Consider the following 25,635-nt stretch of genomic DNA (forward strand, 5'->3'; position numbering starts at 1 on the left):
CAAAAAGGGTGTTACAGATTAACCCTATATTTCATGAACATTTTTATAATTCAGTAAATATACCATATGAGTATATTATTATGGAGGAATTTTTAATGAGATGTTAGACCTAAAGAAAATCCAGCCCTTCAGGAATCAAAATTACAATTCAAGAACTACAAGGAGGAGTTAAAATCTGACTGATTTTTAGATACTGCTATGTCTCAAATAAAAGAGATCTACTTTTTAATTCAGAAAACTATTTTAGATTCACTCTCCTCGATCAATAGATTAAACATTGTAGGAGTATTTATTTCAAACACTTACATAGCCACACATCTTTTAAGCAGCTCTGGATGGCTCATAACAACAATAGTTCAATTTAAACTAATTTCAACTAATGATGTAATAAACCATATGGATCTTGCTTTGAGTGAAGTTGAATTTATAAAACAAATTAATTCTGAGATATAACAATACTTTAAATAAAATGCAGATACAGCTCATTCCTTGGTTTTGTTTTTTAATAGGAAGCACATATTACATTATATTATATAAGAAAAAAAATTCATGAGACCAGTATGAAAAATAATTAAAAACCCTTTGTATCTAGATGTCTAGAGTTCCTACCAATAGTTTAAACAGAAAAATGCAGCAAATCCATATGCAATAAACTCAGTACGTCACAAGATGTTTTTCAGGTATTTGGCTCAAAGACAACTCACGAAAAACTGAGTTTACTTTACATATTTGTATCAAATGTCTTGGGAAAATAGCTTTTTAGATCTTGGCAAATAGTTTGAGGAAGAAAAAAGATGAGTAGATTATTACAGATATTAAAAATGAGGAAGAGAAATTATGTAGTTCACGGAAGGCAACCTTTAGCCCTGAGAATAGATCTCTTGAAGATATTTTGGCTTTTGTTTTCATTCGTTCATTTTCCACAATTAGATTTTTTACACCAACAAGTGTAGCTACTTTGACTACTTATGAAATTAAAAATGTGATTTTACAGCTGAATAATTTTAAAGCAGCACAATTTGATGCTCTCCTGCAAAATACTATAAAACCATTGGCAGGACAAATTTTGGATGATTTTCCCTTATTGAAAATTCTCTATGAAATTAATTATTTTATAAATAGATATTTCTACTCAACCCTAGAAAAGGGATTAACTCAATAGCAAAAATTTCAATCAATCTTAAATTATGTGTTAAATTATGTAGAAATGCTTACAGTGGTATGGCCCTGTTTTATGAGAAGCACCCCAGCTACCTACATTGCCTTCCACTTTAATATAGATGGCAAGTGCCCATGTGGAAGGCCAAAGCAAAGATAGCAAGACAGAATAAATGTGGACATGAAAAATGCCAAGTGGACACAGATGCTGCATTTGCTCATGTAAGATGGTGCTTGTTGACCTGAAAAGCACTTGCAGGAAAAAGATGATGATGATAATGATGAATCTTAAATTATAGTAATAGCAATAGTACCTATATATCATTTCACAGTGCTTTACAGCAGGGGTCCCCAACTAGCCAGTGGGCTGCAGAAATGGCTGGCTGGTGCGCGCACGTGTGGGCGTGCATTCTACCCACTCACGCTAATGCCTGCGGCCTGTTTGCACATGTGGGCGAGTGCAAATGGAGATGCTGGCATGGGGTGGATGTCTGCAGCCGGTTTGTGCATTGCTTCTCGGCCTTTTGGCTAAGATCAAGTGTAGTATCTGTTCTTATCAGTTTAACTAAGTTTAGATAACACTACAGATTGTAGTTTAAACAAACTGATAGTAAATCATGATGGTAATTTATGATTAAGGTGCTCTTCCTTAAGCACAATTTCTTGGTTAGATTTAATATATATTCTAGTTTCTCTTAAGATCATATAAATCCAGATGTCATACTAGGTTTAACTTCTTTATGCTTTAAAGCATTGTGTGAATGAAATAGGAGTGGCACATATTTTCTGATTAATCCAAGTCTATAAACTTATTGACAATGTATAATTCCTTTTTTCTTACAAGCTTACACTGTTGCTGACTTGTGTAGATAACATTCATACAGACTCCACAGATAACAAAATAACTACATAAAATGTAACTAGAGCAAATTCCTTTCTTAGCAACTGTTGGGTTTTAATGGATTTCTGGATGTGTTTATTTTTGCAGTCTAACCCTGAACAAATTCACAAGTATTAAACCTTTAAGAAGATTAGAACACCATGCTAAAGTTCTTTATGCTTCTTCTCCCTACTGAAAAAGAGTTCCATCTCTCGAGTTTAATTTCATTCCAGTAAAATGAAAATAAATATCTAGTCATATAAGAAAGTAAGATTACCTAATTAGTTAAAGATTCTCTCCTTAAAAAACACTTTTTATGTTTTGTTCTTGAATTTTCTGTTCAAGTATTGTTTGGGAAAGTGTTTTGTTTAATGGCTTTTCTCCACTTTCTATCATACTCTGTAGAATTTAGGTTTGCTCACAGTGCCAATAATTTGTTTTAGCTGCAGTTTTCAAATAGCTACAGTTCTCAATGAACTGCTACTTTATATAGCAGCCATGGGCTATAATAATAATAATAAACAGTAAGGAGTGAACATGGCAGCCACACAACCTAGCCATTTCTAATTGCATGGGTGGGAGTAGAAGCTTAGAAGAAAAAATGGGAGCGGAGGAGCCATTTGATGGTTTAATCATTTTTCTGTTTGGAAACCATGGAAAAATGTGTTGCCTTTACCCAAAATTTTGAGATCAAATATCAGCCATCCAGGATCTTGGGATGAGGCTCCTGAGTCCAGAAATTGCTCATTGTATAATGTTTCAGGGAGTGGGTCCCATTAAATCCAATAGGCCTTCTTTCCAGAGGAGATGCAAACATTTGATCACCAGTGCCACGGCTGAAAAGTCAAGCTTGCTTCCACAAAGTCAGCAAACCACTGAAAGCAGATCCGACTTGGTTGCCAAAATAGGAATGTACAATAATGGTAAGACTGATCCGCTGCCCTTCCCTTTTAGCCTCACATTCCATAAAGCAAACCTAACAAGAAACATTTCTTTTATACTCTGTCAAATGATATTACTACCAAGGCATTGAGGGGTTGCAGGGCACTGATTATTTCAGAAAGACATGAATAAAGAACACTAAACTTTCCTGCAAAAACAGGTGGACAAAGGTTTGAAAAGGGAAAGAGAATCCTGAGCCAGAATCCCTAAATTCCAGGGAGAAACTTCCCTGGTGCTGTTGCTTTGAAAATCCCCATCTCGTTCCAACATTGTTTTCTATATGAAAGATGGAAAAAGGGCAGCCACTTGGAATAGGACTTGTTTCCTCATGCTTTTTGAATGCATAATCACTAAATCATAGTCAAGAACTAATGACACGTATCATAGGATGTATGTGTCAAAAGTAACTCGTCTTCCACTATGACAGCTTCCTAGTTTTGGTATGACACCAAAGCAAAGCCCCCCCCCCATTCTTGATAACCTAATCTTTGTGCTGGAAAGGGTTTTTTTGTTCTGTTTCTCTTTACCTTCCTTTGCTAAACTAAAAGAAGAAATAAGTTTTAAGTAAGCCAAAAAGCTTGTTTTAATAAATTAACTTGTTTGCATCTTTTCCAAATTTATCTATCAGAACTAAGTAGAACTTACACAGTAGTTCAGGCACTGTAAGTTATGTTGGCAGTTTTATTCTCAATCCTTTTAAAATAATTTCTAGTACAGAATTCTTTTTTGTTGCACACCATTTTATTTAAGCTTATTTAAGCTTCTTTCTTGATCAGTCATTGTTAGCTGCAGTCTCATTGATATATGTGAAATTTAGAGGTTTTGCTCTGTTATGTATAATTTACAGTCCGTACACTGAACTGCATTTGCCAGTTTAAAACCTATTCACCCATTTTAGTGTACCATCAAAGCAATATAAACATTTATATATATATATTACATATCATATAATATATATGGAAATAAATGCAAGCCACCTCCTCCAATAATGGCAAAATTACAAATGTTTCTTTTTCATACCAGTTATAAAACCAAAAATAAAAACCAAAAATCATTCTTTGTTCCATGTGTGTCATCTTGTTCTCAAGACAACTACAACTAACTCAGGATGAGTTGGAAGTTATTCTAGCCTCTGGCTCACATTTCGAATGTTGTCATCAGTGAGAGAAACTGTGTCTTCTTACTGAAACTGAAAAGGCTTTGTGGATAAATCCAACCCCACCCCTATTTGGACTGTTTCACCTTTAAGTCCACAGGAATCAGGTACTAATGGCTAAGGGTTACTGTAAAAGAGCTCCTTAGAAAACTAGACTTAACAGTGATATTCTCAGGCGTGGAAAATAAATTCTGTGTTCTACTGGATCAGGACAGCCCCAAATGACTCTAGACTTAAATTAGTGCTTTTGAGATTATCTGGAATGCTGTAGATCTTGTAGAAAAGGAAAATGAGTATAGGAAAAATCTTCATGATTGGCTGACTTAAATGTTCCTTTCACTACTGTTGATTGATGCATTTAAAAGAGTCGGTCACATCAAAGCATTATTATTTTTTCCAACAACCATCAATCCAACAAGAAATGATCTGTATTTTGGATCTAAATTTGAAGCCAAAATCAGTGAGGGAGAACATTATCTGTGGGTTACAAATAGGAATAGATGATTTTATCTTGAAGACTATTCTTGCTGTTGTGGTTGAACAAGATTTGGGCACAGAAATTAAGATGGTTTCTAAAGCGGACACAAGTCCTTCATTGACGCTTCACACTTAGTTCCAGGTAACTGGCCATGGAGATTCCTGGGTCTTCAAGAAACATAAGAAAACCTGGCCTGGCCCACCATGATCCTCTTATGATCCCTTTCCTTGAGGATGGGCCTTATGAATTGCAGAATTTACTCACTTCTTGGGGCTGAGAGAGCCAAGTGGGGAACCTTGCACATAGGTCAGGATGGCATTTTGAAGGAAATTGGCCCGCTGAGCTTCCTCCTCCCTTATCCTGGAGATTTCTGCTTCCCGAACCCGTAATTTCTCAAGCAGGCTGGAGATTTCACCCTCTTTGTCCAATAGTGCCTCCCGGTGGTTACTGGACAACACTAGAAAAAGAAAAATGAAACATGAATGCATTTAGCCTTTTTTTTTGACTCAGAATAATGAAATCCTTTAAAGCAGACACGTGAAACACATGGCCCGGGGACCAGATGCGGCCCGCGACGTGGTTTCATGTGGCCCGCGAAGCCATCCTGGAAACAGTGAGGGAATGGCCCCCGCTGCCTTGGCCCCGGCCACCCAGGAGCCAATATACAATTTTGTGGTGGCCATCTATGCTGAAACGCATTCAGTCTTAGCTCCACAAGGCCATCTGGAAACAGCGAGGAACCAGCCCCTGCTGTGTTGGTCCCACCTCCTGGGTGCGCACTGGGGAGGTGTCACCCTTTGTGAGGAATGAAAAAATGTACCATCATCGCCTGGAAGTGGCCAGCAAATGGCCCTCGCCTACTTCACATATCCGGCTTGATGTGCTCCGGGGGAGGGGTTTCGGCAGGCTCTTTCGTGGACCATGCCTTGGCACTTGCCCTGGTCCCATCCCCTTCTGCCAGAGACCCTCAGATCTGTCCTACTCCTGCCCAGGCACCCACAGGCACCCTTGACGCAAACAATGTAGAGCTGGCCATGCCCCCCCAGTAGGCCACACCCACTCCAGCCATGCCCACCCAGTAGGCCGTGCCCACCCTGGCCACACCTACCCAACCCCCCCAAGGACAACCACAATGCTGATGCGGCCCTCAATGAAATTGAGTTTGACACCCCTGCTTTAAAGGCAGAATACATTTTACATGGCCTCAAGAGAACTACAAGAGGTTACATAATTTTTTAGATTGAAACAGCTAGATGATGTCATTGTCTAAATTTAGAATGAAAGAGTAATCGAACCCGGATACATTAACTGTGGCTGATTTCTTCCTAAGATACCATTAGCTTGGCAACAGAAACGTTTTTCAACATTATTGAGCAGTGTCGAGCTTCAGGGTTTAGTGACTGTGGTTCAGCAGCAACAGTGAGTGATATCTTTAGAGTCAAGATGGTCTGCACAGACCACAGACCAGTCAGTTCTTGCTCAGTTGCCTATGGCCTGACCACCACGCTACTGAAGATGCCAGCCACAGTTGCTGGCAAAATGTCAGGAAATCAATTGTTTAGACCACGGCCACTGAACCCTGAGGTTGCCAAGCAGATGCCAGCCGATATCTTTCCGGAAGGCCTCTGCAGCTGAGTACTGAGCTATAGCGCCAGATCTGGGGCTTCACTTACACTTCAGTTAGGTAAGGTATTGATTACTGGTGCAATATTATGGCACATCACGTAAATTGCTGCAGGTACTTTGGTGGAAGAAGGGCTTTTCTAGTTACCTTTCAGCTGGCGCTCAAGGGCCGCAATCTTCCCTCGCAGCCCTTCGTGTGCTGTTCTCTCAGCTTCCAGGTGACCCATCTGCTCCTGCAGCTCCACACGCACTTTATTGACCTCGGAAACTTTCTCTTGTTCCTTACTACCCAGCTCCTGCCATTCATAGCATGGGGGGGGGGCAAAGTAATCAGCGGCTTGTGCTTCAAATGTTGGTAAGACAAAGTCATAATGGCCACACGGCGCACACCTTCACCATTGGCCCAACAACCCTGCACTTGCCCTGTGTCTCACGCTCCCTTTACCACTCTTGAGATACGTATATTCCCAAATAAAATTGGGTGTGATGGGAGGCTGCCTAACAGGGTAGAGCACCTAAGCAACTTTGGGTAGTTGTGGAAAACAAAGGAGGTTCAGATCCTGCTTGTTACTTGGATGGGATACTGTCAGTAAATCCCCAATTTGTAGAGTAGGCTAGGAATACCGCTCCCCACCCCTCATTTGAGAAGGTAGCAATAGGAAGCCACTCTCCGCCATTGCCAAGAAAACTGCATGGATGGGTCAAGTGCCCTACCAGGAGTCAGTCTCAATTTAAGGGAATTCTTTAATTTTTTAATGATGAAGTTATGTTGAAACTACTAGAGTTATTGCGAGTATTTGAGTATGAAACAGAAAAAGTGATCTTCTTTAAAGTTTTGCCAAGAGGAACAGGAACTGCATGCACCCCCAGCCAGCATTACCACGAGAAGCTCTTGGTTCAGATAAGGTGCTTCTAGGAACAGAATAAAACCTACAAATATTAGGGGTCATATATTATACTAAGTTTTCACTCTGGTTTGTGCTGTCAGTCGCAAGTGATTGACTTCACAATACACGTAAGTCATAAGCCATTGTTTACAACCTGCAACAACCAAGTATTATACAGGAGAACTTTCCTGGAGGCAGAAAAGAACTACTCGAAAGATGATCTTCGCTAACCAGACAATTTACTTGTCCCACATGTTTTATAAAACAGTCTACCATCCCTAGCTTAGCAGTGTGGAATCCGTAAATAGGAGGATCTGAACTTTGACTGTTTGTTTTTTTTTTTGAACCATGCCCTCTGTCTATTCAGAAGAACCTGCAGATAGACCTTGAGCTACAACCATAATGGAGTCTGCCCACCATGGTCATAATTCCTGATGGTCGTAAAATGGATCGGTCACATAACTGACCTTATGATCATTTTTGCAGCAGCTGTTAAGTGAACCAACCACAGCCTTTAAGTAAACTAACCACTTGCTATGGGCACAGTTTTGCCAAAAACCAGAGGAAATTCCCAGTTTTTGGCAAAACTATCACATGTCACCAGGATGCTGCAAACAGCTGTAAATGTGGTCTGGTTTCCATGTGCCCAAAGTGCAGTCCAATGACTGTACCGGGGGGGGGGGAGGGAAGAGACCTGACCATTGGAAGTTCAAATCTAGGTGATAAGTACCCTCCAGGTAAGTCCATTGGAAGTTCAAACAATGGCAAGGTGACCGGTCGTTAAGTCAAGGACTATCTCGATTCCCAGGTATGTACACAAGGAAACGTAGCCTACTTGTCAGAACCCGGTTGTTGGGAGAGGGGTAATTTCTTTATTTTTGCAGGTTCTGCCATAATTCTGGGGGGAGGGAAGAGCTATGGGCACTACAATGTATCCTCTCCGCTTTCCTCTATCTGCCTGCTCTTTGAACTATTTCCCTTGATGCCGGTCTGGGGTGAGAATGGAATGTGCCTCCGACCATCTGCCTTATCTCTAGCTGCGGAAGAAGAGGCACAGAGACCTAACAGCCTTGGGAACGGCACCTTACCAACCCTGTTCCCACAGCGGATTCACATCTGGGAATTGGGCCATTTGAACTGGCCGGATGGACTATTGGGGTGGGGTTTGCCAATTGCTCTTTTAACCTATTGATTCGCTTGGGAAACCCTCACATCCTGCCTTCTATGCCTGCTGTCAACTTCTTCTAATAAAAGTTCCTCTTGGAATGAAGCTGTTCCAGGAGTTCTGCTTTCTTGGGAAGAGGGGTTGAGGCAGGTCCTTACACTACTGTTGAATGCTGATATCAGGATTTTTCCTGTGGGACTTTTTCAACTCGCTCACCTGCTGAAGCTCTTCCAGTCGCCTCTTGAGACCTTCCACCTGCAGACTCAACTGGCCTTCCTTAGCGTGTGCTTCTGCCACTGTTTGCTTCTGCTGCAAGCAGTAATTCTGTGCCTCGTCACGGGATTGCATCATCAGCCTCAGCTTCTCCTCCATCTGCTCCAGGCGCTGTTGCTATTAATTGCCCACAAAAGAAGAGAGAAAGGAATAATCTTTTTTCAATCTATTGCTGATATGTAAGAATTGGACATATCTTATTAATAAGATTTTATTTTATTTCCATTATGAGTTTTAATCTGTTACCTGAACATATTGATTTTTTTTTAAAAAAAAGCCTCTCTAAATTAGAAAGCATCCTCAACTATCCATCAACTTGGGTATCTCCAATTATACTGAGATGTAATCAGAACTCCCAGGTTGATCTAGACTAGTTTTTCCTCAATCTTGTCAACTTTTAGAACAATGGAGTTCAACTGGAAAATGCTGGCTGGGGAATCCTGGGAGTTGAAGTCTACACATTTTAAAGTTGCTAAGGTTGAAAAAGACTGAGGATATTAGAAAAGAATGGATGCTTCCCTTTTTAAATGCTCCTTGCCACCTGCAACTTTTATAAGGAAGACTTAAAACACAGTTCATTCTCTTAATTCTATTTTATAATAATAACCCTGATGTGAGATAGAATAAACCAAGTAAGAGTGAAAATTTTTGCTTGATGCAGATGAAAACTTAATGTTAAATTCTCCCCAAATGGACATTCATCCAAGTAGAAAATCTTAGCATGCCAGTTGCAAGAAAATACCTGTCTCAGGTGGTCCTGCATCTCTGTCTCTACTCCATTTTACTTTCTGATGTATCATTGGCACGAACAAGGAATTAACAGATAAAATTATGTAGCAATGCTGCTTTTGAGCTGCCCTGTCAACCTTACCTCTTCCAACCTGGTTTGGTTTTTGGCTCTGATGACTTCTTCCTCAATTTTGCCTCGTTCAATGAAGGCGGCAGCTTTCACTTGGCTCAGTTCCTAGGGACAAGGCAGAAGAACAAGGCACTGCAGTTTCTGATCGTAAAAGCAAATCAAGAGACCTGCCATGGTCTGAATCTGGACACATATTCTTAGAGAAAATCCAAAGCCACTGAGGACGAGACTCAGTTGGTTTTCCAGGAAAAAGCCAACAATATTGGGAAGCCCTTCCACTCACCTCCTCGAGCCCAATGCGGATGGCCTCCAGCCTTTGGATGCGCTCCTGCAGAGCATGTTCACTTGTCTCCATATGCTGAGTTATCTGTCCCACCTGCATATCAAGCACCATTGTTCAGAGGATCTCTAGCAGCATATAAATAACGATCGACACCAGCCTTTCTCTTCGGTAAATAGGAGACACTCGAGGAATATTGGAGCAAACGAAATTTCTTTATTCAAGAAAGCTTGGGGCACATTTTCCAACTCCTTAGCAAAGAATCCAAACATAAAATTGTAATATGAACCCACAGAAAGGGACTGACATCTTCTGTCTATCTATATCATAGTTCTTAACCACCCATCCTCCTCAGATATGTAATGAAAAACCAGAGCCCTGAATTTTGAAGGGTAAGGATGATCCTATTCTAAGGAAGGAAGGCAGAGTTATTTAGGATAGTCTGATTCCCAGAAACCCTGACCTAAAAAAGAAATCCATCAAAGGGAAACATAAGTGCCTTCCCTGGTCTCAAGACTCTTGGATTGTAGATGTGCGGCAATAGTGAAAGTGTGCAATTACTTCTGTGGAGCTGGGAGAGAGGGGGGCTCTGTAATGGAGAAACCCTTGAAAAGAAACAACTTCCTGGCATTCTGACCAAGTCTTACAACAGTCCCAAAGGTCCTCCTTTATTCATATGGGCCAGGATGGAAGAGCTCAAGACTCTTGTAGGCAAGCCATAATTGCATCCTCTCTTATAAACAAGGGTAGAATGGGTAGAATTTATTTTCAGGTCAGAAAGCACATTTGAGTCAGAACTACTTCAGACACCACCACCCCCCCCCCGTCCCTGGAGGAATGCTAAAATTCCCACAGCCTCCTCACCTCCTTCAAACGAAGGGATTCTGTATCATTCAGGACCTGCTTGAATCGCTTCTTTTCATTTTCCAAACGCTCTATGGAAAAACAAATATAGTGAGGTCCCCAACTCCTTTCATCTTTCTTCCCTTTCTAAAGGACTCCAACAAAGCTCTTCTTTCACTCAGTAGCTGAAGACCTGTGAGTTACGCTCACCTTCAGCCTGTACAGCTCTCAGTTTCATTTCTGCTGTTGTGTGGGTCAGCTCCTCCTTTACCTGGAACAGTTGCTCTTGCTGGATTTTGCATCTTCTTTCCAGCTCATCCACCTAGAAGGAAATCCACTCATAGTAGAGAGAGACAGACAAGCCCCCATCTCTCTACAATAGGTTGCTGGGAAAGAGTGTCAAGCACAAACAGGCAACCTGTAGTTCACAAGCAACAAGAAATCCTTGGCAGCCTTCTGTCTGAAGGGCTTCCTGGTGGCCCACCTAGCAACTGATTAATGTCTATGGCAGACATGTCAAGCACAAGGCCCGTGAAGTGGTTTCATGTGGCCCGCGAAGTCATCTTGGAAACAGTGAGGGAACAGCCCCCGCGGCCTTGGCCCTGGCCCAGGCCAGCTGGGAGCCAATGTACAATTTTGTGGTGGCCATCTATGCTAAAACGCATTCAGTCTTAGCTCCATAAGCCCCCCCCCCCGCATGGCCTCAGAGGAACAGTGAGGCTCCTCCAGTGGACCATACTTTGGCACTTGCCCTGGTCCCACCCCCTTCTGCCAGAGACCCTCAGATCTATCCCACTCCTGCCCAGGCCCCCACAGGCACTCTTGACACGAACAATGTAGAGCTGGCCACACCCACCCAGTAGGCCACACCCACTCCATCCACGCCCACCCAGTAGGCCGCACCCACCCTGGCCACAACCACCTAGCCCCCTGAGAGCAACCGCAATGTTTGACACCCCTGGTCTATGGAATAGGTGCTGTCAGCCTGATCAGCAGGCTGCCTGGGCAAACTGTTCCATTGTGTTAGATCAGTGGTTCTCAACCTTTCTAATGCGGTGACCCCATAATACAGTTCCCCATGTTGTGGTGACCCCCAACCACTTATACATCACCGGGTGCCAGGGGCATGGCCAAAGAAAAGGGGGAAAAATGGCGGACAGCCTTGTTTGGCGACCCCCGTGAAATGGTCGTTCGACCCCAAATGGGGTCCCGACCCACAGGTTGAGAACCACTGTGTTAGATTGACTGCATTTATACATTTATGGCTCCTAACCCACAACCTGTAACTCATGAAGCAATTGCCCAAAGCTGCTATTGCCCAAGGCTGCATCCAGGAGCCAAAAACTAAATTGAAAGAATCTTAGTTAAATAACTCTTAATGCAGTGTGTCTCAACCTTGGAAATTTGAAGATGTGTTGACTTCAATTCCCATGGTGGCTGGAGAATTCTGGAGATGAAGTCCACACATCTACAAGTTTGTCGAGGTTAAGAAACCCTGCTGTAATGCTATTCAAACATTTTTTTACCTCATTTTTGAGCTGGATATTTTTCTCATTGGCTGTGAAAAGTTCCTGCAGAAGCTTTGCCTCACGATCAGAAGAATTCTGCAAAAGCAGAGATGCATCAGTCAGCCCTTCTTCCTTTTTCCAGTGTCCTTCCTGGTTTGATCCAAACCTCAGAGCAGCTTCACACCCTTTCCCCACTATCATTGGGCTTGTTTCAAACAAAGACATCTGTTTCAGATGGTGCCAGATATCTTGCTTGATTATATACACTCCCTGGCCCCTCAGATCATCCCAGAGGTCTACCTTCTTGTGTTGTTGAAACTCCTTGGCGTGGTTCTCCACCAGTTTTGCTTGTTCCTCCTTTGCTATGCTCAAAATTTCTCCCAGGCTGCACACCTTCTGTTCTGACAGTGCCAAAGCTGCCTCTGTCATCTGGAGTCTGCAAAGCAGCAAGTTTCAAGTAAAAGCTACTTTCAAGGCTGCCTTGAGTTTTTCTGAGCTAGCTGCCCAGCAATAAGAGCACCTGAACTGCAAAACAAGACTTGTTTCAGAGTAACTAGATGGTAAAGGAGATAAGCAGTTCTTAAGTTTGTATCTAGTGCCCAATCTACCCATAAACCTCAACCTCTGGATTTGGAGTGTCAGATTGACCAAAGCAGATCCAGAATTTGCACTCCTTGACGGCTTTCCCTAATACATGTACCAGAGACCGAACTCTTTGGTCATTAATTGAGACGGTCATGAAATAAGATGTCATGTGACCGCTTCTCTCAATGACTGCAATCCTGGGACTCCTGACTGCAGTTGTTAAGTGATCTCCTGGTTTGTTTAATGGATGGAGGAAAAGAGCTGCCTGCAAAAGAGACTCAGTCTCATATGGGGCTAAAACTCCCAAGAAGGACAGCCTTTCTGCTCTCAAAGAGGCTGGCCGAAAAAAGCCCACCCCAAATCTAAGTAGGATTTGGGCCCAGACCATTTGCACCATGGGGCATTTGCAGGAAGCCTCCAGACGCAAAAGGACTCCCCATGTTGCATCTGTCCCCAAATCTAAGCAGGGTTTTGGCCAAATGTTTTCAGCCCACAAAAACCAGAGGGAGTCGTCTTGTCAGGCAGCAATGGCTTGAGATCTTCCCTACCAGTTCCCATACTGACTTACTGGGGAAGTTGGCAGGGAAGACAGCAAATAGTGAACACATGATTGTGGGATGGTTGTAAGTGTGCAATAGTTGCCAAAGCACCCAGATTGTAATCGGATGACAGGGCACTGCAATGGCTGTAACTAGGGACTACAGATCATAAGTCTCTTCATTCAGTACCTTGTAGATTTGAATGGTTGCTAAATGAATAATTATATAAGGACTATCTGTAGGTACATGCAATGGTTAATATCTGTTCCACACAGCATTGCATGAATTCTTGTGTTGCCAGCCACATTTTCCAACAAACATACTACAAGTCAAATCTGTTATTTGAAAAACTGTCTCCAGTATGCAGAACAACAGGAGCCTGACATTTTTTTATCATTGTCTTAAATTCTGTCACACCTTTTTACAATGATAGGTACATTCCCCATTTCTCCCTGCTCCCCCTCATATGTATATTATTGTATATTTGTATTTAGGAAGGTGAATAATTCTACTTCCCCTTTAAACAATTACTGAATTTTGTCCTCTCTGACTTATTCCTGTTCCCTCCTCTAGTTCCACAATTTTCCATTCATGTGAATCATGAAGTGGAATGCCAGCTGGACCATTCCGATTGGGAATCAAATCTGAGTTGGGACTGTCATCAACAACATTAGCCTACTTTCTCCAACATTGCCAAGCTGTTCTCCATACTTTGCTTTTAGGGAATTCATCATCGAATAGCGCTCATTCAGGGCCTCTTGCAAACGCCCGACTCGTGCTGCCGATACCCTGCAAGGAGAGCAAAAGGGATATCCATGTATAAGGGAACATTCATTGTGTAGAATCTTTGCTGAAAACTGACAAGAGAGGAGCCCTTGTGGCAACGTAAGAGACAGGTAATGGTTAAAACTGCTCCTTTGGGTTTATATAGAGGGCTCTCCCCTCATCCTGAGCTGGCAGAACACCATCCTGGTGTATAGATGATTGGTCTCCATCAGGTAGCTGCCAAACAATGGCATCCTTATTTGCTATACATGGGCTTCCTTCCTTCCCTAATCAAATGTCACCAGCTGAGAGAAAAAACATTTGCCAATGATTCTTTGGGATCTAAGAGGGGCTGGAGACAAGGTTAGGGAGATGTCTACTGGTAGGTTTGATCATTTGTCAAAATTCATTCCGATTTAGCCTAAGACATGGATGCCAAGATAACCTTGTCAACTTGTGAACGTCAACTCCCAGAATTCCCCAGTCAGCATGGCTGGCTAGGGCATTCTGCCATTGAAGTTCACAAGTCTTAAAGCTGCCAAGGTTGGACACCCCTGGCCTAAAATATATGTAATGTGGAGAAGGGAGGATGCAGGGATATGCAGGAGGGCTCTCTCCCATTGCATCTTGGCCCTGCCTGTCACTTGCTATTTTTAAATCAGGTTTAGTGATTTTTCAAATTCTTTCAGGGAGTCTCACTGTGCTGTGTAGAAGAGGGGTTGTGCATTGCAGCAAAGCTCCTGTTTCCCTGCCTAGGTCTCAGTCACCACTGGACTGGTGCTCCAGTAAACTCTTGCTTTAAAAATAGTCTGACTTAATAGCTGTTAAGTGATACAACAAGAGAGAAACACCTCAGGCAATCCACGTAGCAGCTCTTATTCAGGTTTTGTTTGTTTGTTTGTTTGTTTCATTTACTAAATTTTTAAAACCGCCATCTCCCTCACACTGGGGCTGTTGTTTTTTAATTGAAGAACAGCACTGTTATTCTGTGCATAATAGCAGGCCAAAGAATAGCTAAGAGGGGAAAGGTGGTTGTGTGGTGAAGGGGCAAAGAGAAAACCCCTGTTCTTCACCAGTTTCCCTTCTGAGGGCTCTTTCCCCACTAATCAGCTTGTTATTCAGGTCATTTGCCCTGGCTCAGAACTGGAGTAAATTGGAAGAGCCTGTTTTAAATTTAAAAGACCCAAACTTTTCTGCTTGTCAAAGCAGAACAATCCTGGACAATCTAGTCCAACCCCCTGCCTGAGCATATTATTATAATTATTATTATTTTGGATCATCGCAGTCAGCCAGATGTTCAGACTGGATTTGGCATTTTGTCTACCTATCGAGTCCTTACCCAGGACCTGGGATAGGCAGATGTGGATGTTTGATGGTATTACAGATATCGTTGCAGGATGGAAGCAGTTCCTGGTAAGGCCGCCTTTTGCAATTGACTAATAGCAAATTTGTCAATGCCAATGGTGTTCAAGTGGTGCTCCAGTTGTTTTGGGATTGCACCCAAGGAGCCTATTACTATTGGTACTACCTTTGCTTGCTTTTGCCACAGTCTTTCTATTTCTATTTGTAGGTCTTTGTATTTTGTATCTTCTCCAGTTCTTTCTCGTCTATTCTGCTGTCTCCAGGCACTGCCACGTCCACTATCCAGACTTTTTTGTCTTTCTTATCGACAATTGTTAAGTCTGGGGTGTTATGTTGCAGGTGCTTGTCTGTTTGAATTCTGAAGTCCCAGAGCAGTTTAATTTTATCATTTTCTATGACTTTCTCTATTTTATGATCCACCAGTTTTTGCTTACAGGCAAATGATATTTTTTGCAGATCTTCCAATGCACCATTGTTGCTACTTTGTCATGCCGCTGCTTGTAATCAGTCTGTGCAATCTTCTTGCAACAGCTTACCAAGTGGTCCACTGTTTCTTCAGCTTCTTTGCATAGGCGGCACTTACTGTCTGTTGCTGTCTTCTCAATTTTGACTTTGTATGCATTTGTCCTTAAGGCTTGGTCTTGTGCAGCCAGAATTAGTCCCTCGGTCTCTTTCTTCAATTTTCCTGCTCTTAGCCATTGCCAGGTTTTATTATTATCTGCTTTCCCAGCTATTTTTTTAATGTATTGGCCATGTAGTGCTTTGTCTTCCCATGCCTCTATTCTGTTCTTCATTTGGTCTTTCTTGTAGGCCAGTTTGGTCTCTCCAGTAGTCAGTAAGCCTTCCTAATATACTAATTTCAGTGCATCTTTCATCATTGTTCTTCAGATATTCTTCCAAAGCCATTTTTTCTTCTTCAACCATCTGATGTACTTGTAGCATTCCACTATTTGCCTTGGTAGATAAAGTCTATCAATGTCACTGCGTGGATGAAGGGCATGATTCATTGTCATTATTTTTCTGGTCTGCCTATCCATTGCTTTTAGTTCTGCTTGAGTCCAGTCCACTATTCCAGCTGTGTACCTAATGACTGGGATTGCCCAGGTGTTGATTGCCTTTATGGTATTTCCTCCATTGAGTTGGACTTTAAGATCTTCTTCACTCTCTTGATGTATTCACCTCTAATCTTTTTCTTGACTTCAGTGTTGTTGTTGTTGTTGTTGTTGTTATTATTATTATTATTATGGTGCCTAAGGACTAGAAAGAAGAAGGCACATCTGCTCCACCCAGAAATGGCAAAAAGGTACTTAGGGATGTGTGATAGCATCACTGACAGGATGGTTGCTGAAGGAGACCAGACAGCACCCACAGTAAAGTTCCCACAGCTTTTTGCTTGCTTGCTTAGGAGAGAAATTCTATTGCATTATCAAGATTTCTATGGAAGCCTGTCCTCGAGTCTAGGTTGAAGATGAGATGAAGACAAGGTCATGAGGCCATAACCAAAGTGGTCATGGCATATGTTTGCTATGGTTAGACGGAAGTTGGAAAGGCCCAAAGCATACAGAAATGGGAAGAAGGATATTAAAATTATGTTCCCTAATTGATGGAATATACTGTCTCCAAATGGCTGCATAGAATAATATCAGCATACCTGGGGGGAAATGGCCTTGGTGGTTTTTTGTAAAATACTGCCTCAAATATGAGAAAAATGAAACAAAAGTTACGGGGGGGGGGGCAACTGAATGTGGAACAGGCAAAATTAAGGCTGGTGAACTAGTCTATATTGTCTCCCTTTCCTAAAACATGCTGTGTCAAAGACTCAATTAAGCAAAGCCATCATGAGGTCAGTATTTATGTGCTCCTCTTGAAACATCAGACCTTGTGGAAGATTTTGAATTAGACTATAAGAAGAACAAGTAGAAAAGAGAAGAATTAATCAATGCAATAAAATGAAAAAAAAAGAGAGTTATATACTGGTTATATTAAGACAAAGGGGAAAGATTTGAATAAACGTGGTCTGATCTTATGAAGTAAAACTGATGACTATATTATAGGGTTCTTGGTGATGTCTGAGCTTAGTTGTTTTCTTGAAAGAAAACAACCGAATTCAGAAAGCATTAAGAACCCACAGGTCAACCCTGAGCTACAAATACTATCTTTTATTGATGTCTATGTCTATATATATGTATGGAAGTCAAAGGGCAGATTTAATTATGAAGAAAAGGAATAAAACTTCCCCAAATGTGAACTGGTCCCATACAAGTTGTTATGGATGTGTATGAAAGTAGAAATTCATAAGGTGTTAATGGTTGCATATAATGCTCCAAAAAATAATGATAATTAGAGATTCAGGGATAAATTGGGAAAATTATGCAACATTCTAAATAAATGTGATCTGGGGAAGTTATGAGTGTGCAGGCCACAGACCAAGACATTTATAATCTGCCAATCTAACAACTCAGGCATTCCCAATTCACATCTTCACAAGGAAGGGATGCCCTCTGTTGTATATACAAAATTGATTACTCTCCAGCTCCTACCTTGGCTGGAAAAATATGGACTTCTATCCATAAAAAAAAAGAAGAGCAGGAATCATGGCTGGAACAGGGGGCTTTAGCATCTCCCCAGTATTAGAGAGATGGCTGACATTTTTTAAGCGGAAGTTCAGATGAAAACATCTGATTCAAAAAATTGTTACTCCTATAAATATGGATATATCTTTAAAGTTGATTTTATCTCTTGTCTGTATCCCAAGGAGGGAAAGAAGGGCTAAATCCTTCAACTCAGTGTTTCTCAACCTTGGAACTTACAAGATGTGTGGATTTCAATTCTCAGAATAGCAGGCTGCGAAATCAAAGACTGGGATCAACTCACCTGGTCTTCTCTGACTTCTCAGCGGCTTTTGGTTCCATTGACCATGGTGTCCTTGTGGACTGTTACTGGACTGGAGGGGCATTGTTTTGCAGTAGTCTCCTCTTTCCTGAGGGATTGATTCAGTGATGGGATTCAGCCAGTTCGCACCATTTTGGGAGAACTGGTAGTAAATTTACCTGAATTCAGAGAACCAGCTGGCTTCTTGAAGTCCAGTCTAGGCCTCGGAGGCCTCTCAGGCCTAGAATGGCCCACTGGAAGTGCATGGATACCACTTCCGGAAGTCCGTTCTGGGCATCAGAGGCCCAGGCCTGCATCACATAATAGAACCGGTTGTTCAGGTATTTGAATCCCACCACTGGATTGATTCCATTTGATAGAGGTAACAGGAGAGACTTGCTCAGAGAAGTCTACTTTGTGGAGTGCCTCGAGAATCTCTCCTCTTTCCACTCCTTTTTAACATCTAAACAAAATTGCTGATGGAAGACATCCAGCAGGAAAAGATTTGATGACAATACAGTACTCAGCTCTATATGATGGTTCAATATGTTTACCTGTTGCTCTGGTTTATTTCTTCTCTCTGCTTGTCAATGGTGTCCATTAGATCCAGGAACTGTAAAACAGATTTAACATTAACAGCATCCTTTCAAAGTACAAACATTTGGTAGCCACACCTACTCTGCTTATAAGTAGCTAGTCACTTTATTGAGTGAAAAATAAATTTCGGCTGAAAGTTTCCGAAGTTAGGTTCCAGAGGGGAAGAAACTACTCTTTTTTCTTCTTCTAGGAACATCAGGGTGCTCTAAATAGTTTTATCCCCTTTTAATCTCACAATATAATGTCTGGGCTCACACACTACACTAAATTATAATGTTGTTTGTTTGATTTGGGTTGATGATTGTGATCCCAGTCAACTGTTCCTTGTTCAATAAACCATGGCAAAACAAATCCAAGGCTCTGGGTGATTTTAGCCACTAAAGCAGGCATGTGACATCGCGTGTCATATCGGGACTTTTTCCCCATTGCCGGCAATGGGGTGGGTGTAGTTTCAGCGTGATGCATCTGGCCGCAGGCCGGCAGTTTGACATGCCTGCACTAAAGTAACTTAGTTTTCATAGTGGAGCAAACTATACATTCAAGCTCCATCACCTGCCACAACTGTTAATTACTTTTGATCAACTAACCTGTTTAGCTTTCTCTTCTTTCAAGCACATCACCTCTTTGCTGAGAATTTTTGTCATGTTACGATTTTTGGAGAGAATATTCTGACGCTCTTGGTTATGTTCCATTGCTTGATCTGAACCATAAAGAAACATGAAACAAAGTTAACTGTTCCCTCATTCAACAGGTTTGTAGGTGTATTCAGATGTTGTTATGTATGATCCTGCAGAAAAAAATCACCACCTGGATCTGACAAAGGTTCTACCTAGAGCAGCATTTTCTTTCTTAACAATGATTAATGAGTTATCACTCTGGAACCCATCCACTCTGTCAAAACAATCAATTTCCTTTATAATGTACCCCTCCCCAAGCTCCGAAGATTATATGCCTGTATACAATCATCTAATACCTACTCATTCTTAGAATATGTAATTTATCATTACAATATTTTTTAAAGCCCACAAGCTGGATGTAACAGCAATGTCTTTAGACTGCTGTTGTCCATTCCCTGCCCACTTCCAGAGTAGCTCTCTAAATCCAGAGTTAGAAATATCTCTGAAAATTCTGAAAAAGTCTAGGTTTTCACACTGTATGGTGATTCCTTAGCCCTACAGCCATAAAGGCAGGAGTAATACAGTAAAACAATCTGTAGCTGGAGTTGAATCTAATTATTTTTTATCAAATAGAAAGCTGGCACAATTGCTTACCTACAGCCTTCAGGATATCACTTGGTACATTGTTCCCAGCTAATTCAAGCTGCTGTACTGTCCGGTTGCTATGAAGACAGTTCAGAAGTGCCCGGCCCCCCAAGAGTCCAATATTATTCCACCGCAGATCTAAGCAAGAAGCAAACATTCATACAAGGTCTTGTATTCCCAAATTGGCACATCAGTGGTTAAAACCAGCCGACTTTTACCAGAATGAATGCTAAATTTCTCAAAGGGTGCTGAGGAATTTATTACATTGCTAGGAAGGCAGAAGCAAGTCCACCAGCACGGGTTAACTTTTGATAGTTCTGTACCAAATTATACAGAACAGGCCTCTCGAGTTGTGCCTACAGTTGGACATTTCTGTTTTTTCCCCCCTTACCTGGAAGACTATGTGCAAAAATATTTATTTTTGAATAGAGGTACTGCACTACAATATCTCTGCCAGCTGAGATACTTCATTAATTGTCTAAACATCAGCCCTAATTCAGCAAAAAGCTACACCTAGATTACATATCATTCATGCGATTTTCAAATTAGCAGGAATTATCTCCAGACTTCCACCAGAGATACGGAGAACTGAAGATGGCTCTGTGAAAGTAGAGCAGATATCTGTGGCAAAAACCAAGGAACCAGTGAGCAGACTGGTTCCTTGTTATCTCTCTAGATAAGGATAGGATAGGAGATTGTCCAGACATGTTCTAGAACAAATTTTATCTGATAAGAAGAGAGGAAATTGGATTTACAACTGACGGGCCAAGAGAAAGACTAAGAAAAGGATGTTTCACTGGATCTATAAAATAATTTGGATGAATTTAAAAGGGAAATATACATAATAAACCAAGAAAAACTGTTTTTTTCCTACTGGATTAACAAAAGTGGCTTGTTAAAACCTTGAAGAATGAGACAAAGAAGAAATAAAGAGAAATCAAATCCTATGACAATATCCGAATGAACTAAACTTTTAGAAGTAAAAGGAAGGAATATAAAGCTGGTTTATTTGATCAAGGTTATAACAAGATAAGTTATTATTTTTGGCAACCTTTTATGGACTTTCTATTGACACCAGGATTAAAAATATGTTTTATGGATTTATTTGTAGATAAGAGATGGGATATGAGATGAAGAGATATACCATACTGTTTATAATTTTTTTCTTTCTTTAAATTTAATTTGCATCAGCTTTAACTCTTATAATCAAAATTCTTAATAAACCAAGCATAAAAAACAATTAGCAGTCTTTACTTCCCAGTAAAATGGTCTAGGTCAGGGGTGTCAAACTTGTCATATCATGTGATGTGTCGCAACGTATTGCAATTTTTTTCCCATTGCTGGCAATAGGGTGGGCACGGTTTCGCCATGACGTATCCGGCCCGCGGGCTGGCAGTTTGACACCCCTGGTCTAGGTTGTCAAAAGAAATGGGATGGGAGTCACCCTCTGTTTTTAAAAAGGCCAGCGTTACCGAGTTCTTGTAGACTAGAATTGGCTTTCAGTGCCATGGCCAGTTCTCCTGCTCCCTGATGGTTGATTTGATTATTGCGCAGGTCCAACATCTGGAGATGGTGGTTTGCACCAAGCCCCTCGCAGAAGATAGTGAAGCTTTCTTCCCATACACCTAGATTGTTCCACTCCAAAGTGAGCCTTGGGAAGAAGGAGACAATTACAATAATAGAGGCTGATGCATAGAAGACATAGGTTATAGGCGAAAAGGGAACCCCGAATCCTCTCCCAAGCAGACATAATGCAAATATAATAATCCTCCTCTGACAATCTGAACCAATTGTTTGTCCACAGCTTGAGAGACCCTCCATATCCCTGTGACTGCTCACCTCTGGATAGTCTTGTTTTGCCTGAGGAGCTTTCCCAGAGCCTCAGCCCCAACAGCTCGCAGGTTGTTTCCCTAAAAGAAACCAAACCTAGTTAGTCTCTTCATTTCTTAAAACATGGATACATCCAGGCTTAAACAGAACCAAGACTCTGAAAATTCAACACACTTGACTTTCCCTTCTTCACACAACTTGTTAATTCATGCTCACTTGCATAGTTTGCACTTCTCACCACAGAATTCATAAATTTATCTCCATTTCCATGTTTTATGTTTAATGGTTCCACATTATCTTTACGATTCTACCATTGTACATCATTTTGAATGGGAGCGTGGAAATTTTATCAATAACTTCCCAGTATTGATTTGGAAAGAAACTATGGTGAAAATTGATAAAAATCTGAGTCACAAATATGTATGCATGTGTACATCCATACACTTATGTGTGTGATAATAGTCAATAACAAATTTAATAATGCCATTATATTCTCCAATATCAAATTAAGTAGTAAGGATTGGGAAATATAAATATGCTTAAAAACAGAAGAGCTGAAAAACAATTCACCAGAAGTCCTTTCTTCTTTTACCTTTTATTCTATTTGTGCATTTTACATTGTTATTTAATTATTCAAAGATCAGATACTTATCTTCAACTGCTATTCTAAAACCAACAGGTTTCTTAAGGTTGCACACACACTATAGACTCCAGTTACATGATTTGCCTCAGAAAGCTTTTCCACTGACTATTTTAAGTCCACCCTGTTATTATTCCCCAAAGCAAAAGCATCCTAGACATTTTGCTACCCTAAGACTAAGGTGCAGCACACTCACCTTCAGATTTAAGAACTTCACAACTGTATTGGAACAAAGTCCATGTAATAGCAGCTTAGCCCCTAGAAGGAAGAAGACTCATCTGAAAATGTTAGCAAGTTTCCCAATTAAAAAAAAAACCACATTCACATATTGTACTGAATCTTGTTTTGTTTAACTATGATTTATTGAGTAAAACACAGTGGATGAATTCATGCCTGATGTGACATGTGAACCCACTGACATATTATTAAACAATATATAGATTTAGTTTGGCTGATCATGAGAACATACTCTTGAAGACATTTCCCTCTCCTCCTGCTCTTGGGAAGGTATATATTACCACATGTCCTTGTCCTAATTTAATGACTAATTTCCACTTTAGAGATGACCCGTCTAGGCAAATTTTGTAATTAGACAGTGTCTGATTACAAAATGAAGTTAACAGCAAGCAACGCAATGGAAGTGAAGGTGCCATGAACTCCAATAAATTTTCAGGACAGGAGAGAAATCAAGAATTGCCTTATGGACAGAGGAGGTCCCACCTTCTTCACTCAGCATGCAATCGTTCAGTATGATCTCGGTGAACTGGAGGTCATCCTGCAAGAGCTTGCCAAGAACTCCGCAACTATCTACAGAAAGGCTTTGTGTGGCTAAATCCAAACGATTTCTTCCTGTGGCTTCCTCCAAGTGTGGCAGGATACTCTCTTGAGGCTCAGCACCACTCTCTTTGCACAGCCTAGTATAAGACTGTCGGAAGACATCCATCTCTGTGGCAGGCATCACTCATTTCCCCCATGTAGATAAGGGGTTAAGACCGATGGCAAGATCAAAAGACAACAGCTGGTAGCCTGGTGGACAACAACAACCGCAGGTTATTGCCAGAACACATATTGCTTAATGATCTGATTTGAACCTCTATCTCCAAATGCTGAAGCCAGCCAGTACCTCTGTTACAAGAAGCCTTGAGACAATCAAACCTGTTTCAAAAGCTTGCTGAGGGTTGCTAGAACTAAAGCCTCACCCTTCAACAGCCAATGCCTACTTTTGTAACTAAGGAGACTGAAGCATGTTGGGAATTGTAGTTAAATGTCTTTTCTAAATCTTACTACCTGGGAAATAGTGCATGCTGGGAACTGTAGTTCAGAGGCATTTTTATTATTTCTTTCTCTCTACCGAGAAACAGTAGATTCACTGTGTGATTCATACTATACGGAGTTTATTTCTTCAATAAAAAGATCAAGAGCAAAGATATCAGTTAAAACATATGCTAAGATCCTGTTTTGGCAGAAAAATAAAAACGATCCAACTAAACAAATAATACGTTTAGCGCTTGTTTTATGGCACAACTGTGTTTTGAGATAAAATATACCAATTGCATTCTATGAAGTTGTATCTTCTGGTGGAGTTAAGAGACCACTCATTACCATAAACATGTGTGCAGTCCTATGTGTGTGTGTGTGTGTGTATTTTGTACAGGATTCCTTGAAACTCAGTGTGTGGGTTTTACTGTTAAAATCTGGATTGCACATTCTGCTAAACTTATGACATCTGGCAAGTTTTGCCTATTCTTTGTGTGTCAACAAATTTATGTTTTAATTTAATTTAATTTAAAATGTAGGGATCGAGCCAAAGTTTTGCATAAAGGCGCCTAGTTGATACCTCTCCCCAGACATTTGTTTTAGAATCCAGTTGCCATTGTAGTGTTGTGGTCTATGAGAAGGTAATGTAGCACACTATGTATAATTACAACTAGGCGCTTTATGTTTCTGTATTCCAGGCAGTAATAATTATATATTTTAAATTTGTTCAAAGTAAATGAACTGACACATGTGTTTGTCACTCAGAAACTGAATCTACTCTCACAGTCCAAACACTGAAAAAATTTCAGAGTATCTCACCCACCTCAAACTGAAATGGTCCTTAAATCACTATGTAATAAGTCACAGTTTTGAAGTCTGTGGACTTTTTTCTAGAAATACTTTGTTTCACATGATATAACATTAATACAATGTAATCTTTTAAAATGTGAATTAAAAATGCTTGAAAATACTTAATGCATATAACTCACTAGTCCTCCTACATTTTATTTGAAAACATCCCAGCAATAATTTAGTTTTAATCCTTTCTAAAAGTTTTTAGTGAACTTTCTACAGTAAATCTCTAAACATGTTGATCTCTCTTTAAATACTTACAAGAGGAAAAATTAAAAAAATAAAAATTGAACTGTAAGAATGATGGGGGGGAAGGAAACATCAATAACTAAACATAACTTGTTGCCTTGGAACCACTTGAAAGGCACTTCTAAATTATTTTAGATTTAAACTGAGATCCTAAGCAGGTTTCTTTACTCAAGTCCTAACAGAATTGCCTTTAGAAAAAAAAAAAAAAGCCAGAACCCCAAGCCACTTTTTTAAGCTAAATTACAGTACTAAATTCAGCGAAGCTGAGTTGCAAACAGTTCTATATCTATTAGTAGATCCTACGGAGTACAGAAATAGATTTCGGTTCTAAATCATCCCTTGTTCACATGTGAATCCACCTATTTTCTTGGATGTAAGTCCCACAAGCAAAGAACTAAAGTTTAGGACTATGATTCAATAGGATCGACGCAAAGACCACCCGCAGTCCATTCTCACAACTTTTCCGAAAATGAGGGCTGATGACGAAAAGGCTAAGAAAGCGGAACCGCTAAGCAAGCGTCGATGAGAAGCTGAGAAATGCGTCCACTAAGCAGGACACGTTGGCAAGGATGGCCTTCCTGAACGACTTACTGTAATCAAGACTCTCATATTCTGATCGCTCCCCCTCCTTTCCCTATTTCCTCCATCCTCAGAGCCTGACTCGATGCTTTCGGGCACCGAACCCAGCTCAGCTTTTGTTTTCTTTCCTAAAACGAAACTTCAAACTTAAGCCTCCCGCCTCTTTTCAGATCAGCAGCTACAGAGACTGAAGGG

At 40.8% G+C, this 25,635-nt stretch overlaps 1 protein-coding gene and 1 pseudogene across 2 annotated transcripts; one reads left to right on the top strand and one right to left on the bottom strand.

Annotated features, from left to right (window-relative positions):
- Positions 1-485: 485 nt before the first annotated feature.
- On the bottom strand, positions 486-25,622 carry LRRC45 (leucine rich repeat containing 45). Of its 2 annotated transcripts, none has more exons than XM_039344435.1 (18): positions 25,453-25,622; positions 23,224-23,529; positions 22,700-22,761; positions 21,873-21,943; positions 21,506-21,684; positions 20,043-20,171; positions 19,359-19,471; positions 18,729-18,787; positions 13,888-13,965; positions 12,353-12,488; positions 12,071-12,148; positions 10,755-10,866; positions 10,566-10,636; positions 9,705-9,797; positions 9,434-9,526; positions 8,506-8,679; positions 6,386-6,533; positions 486-5,071 (listed from the first exon to the last, which is right to left on the bottom strand). In XM_039344435.1, the coding sequence occupies exons 2-18, from the start codon at positions 23,459-23,461 to the stop codon at positions 4,875-4,877; spliced, it is 2,031 nt and encodes a 676-aa protein (XP_039200369.1). In that variant the 5' UTR covers positions 23,462-23,529; positions 25,453-25,622; the 3' UTR covers positions 486-4,874. The 2 variants fall into 2 exon arrangements, with proteins under 2 accessions (XP_039200369.1, XP_039200379.1); XM_039344445.1 differs by lacking the exon at positions 25,453-25,622 and adding an exon at positions 23,627-23,736.
- Positions 1,667-1,822, top strand: LOC120309514 (annotated as a pseudogene).
- Positions 25,623-25,635: the final 13 nt, after the last annotated feature.

The sequence above is a fragment of the Crotalus tigris genome, unplaced genomic scaffold, assembly GCF_016545835.1.
Source record: "Crotalus tigris isolate CLP2741 ecotype Arizona unplaced genomic scaffold, ASM1654583v1 scf7180000017551.9496454, whole genome shotgun sequence".
NCBI classification, from domain to species: Eukaryota; Metazoa; Chordata; class Lepidosauria; order Squamata; family Viperidae; genus Crotalus; species Crotalus tigris.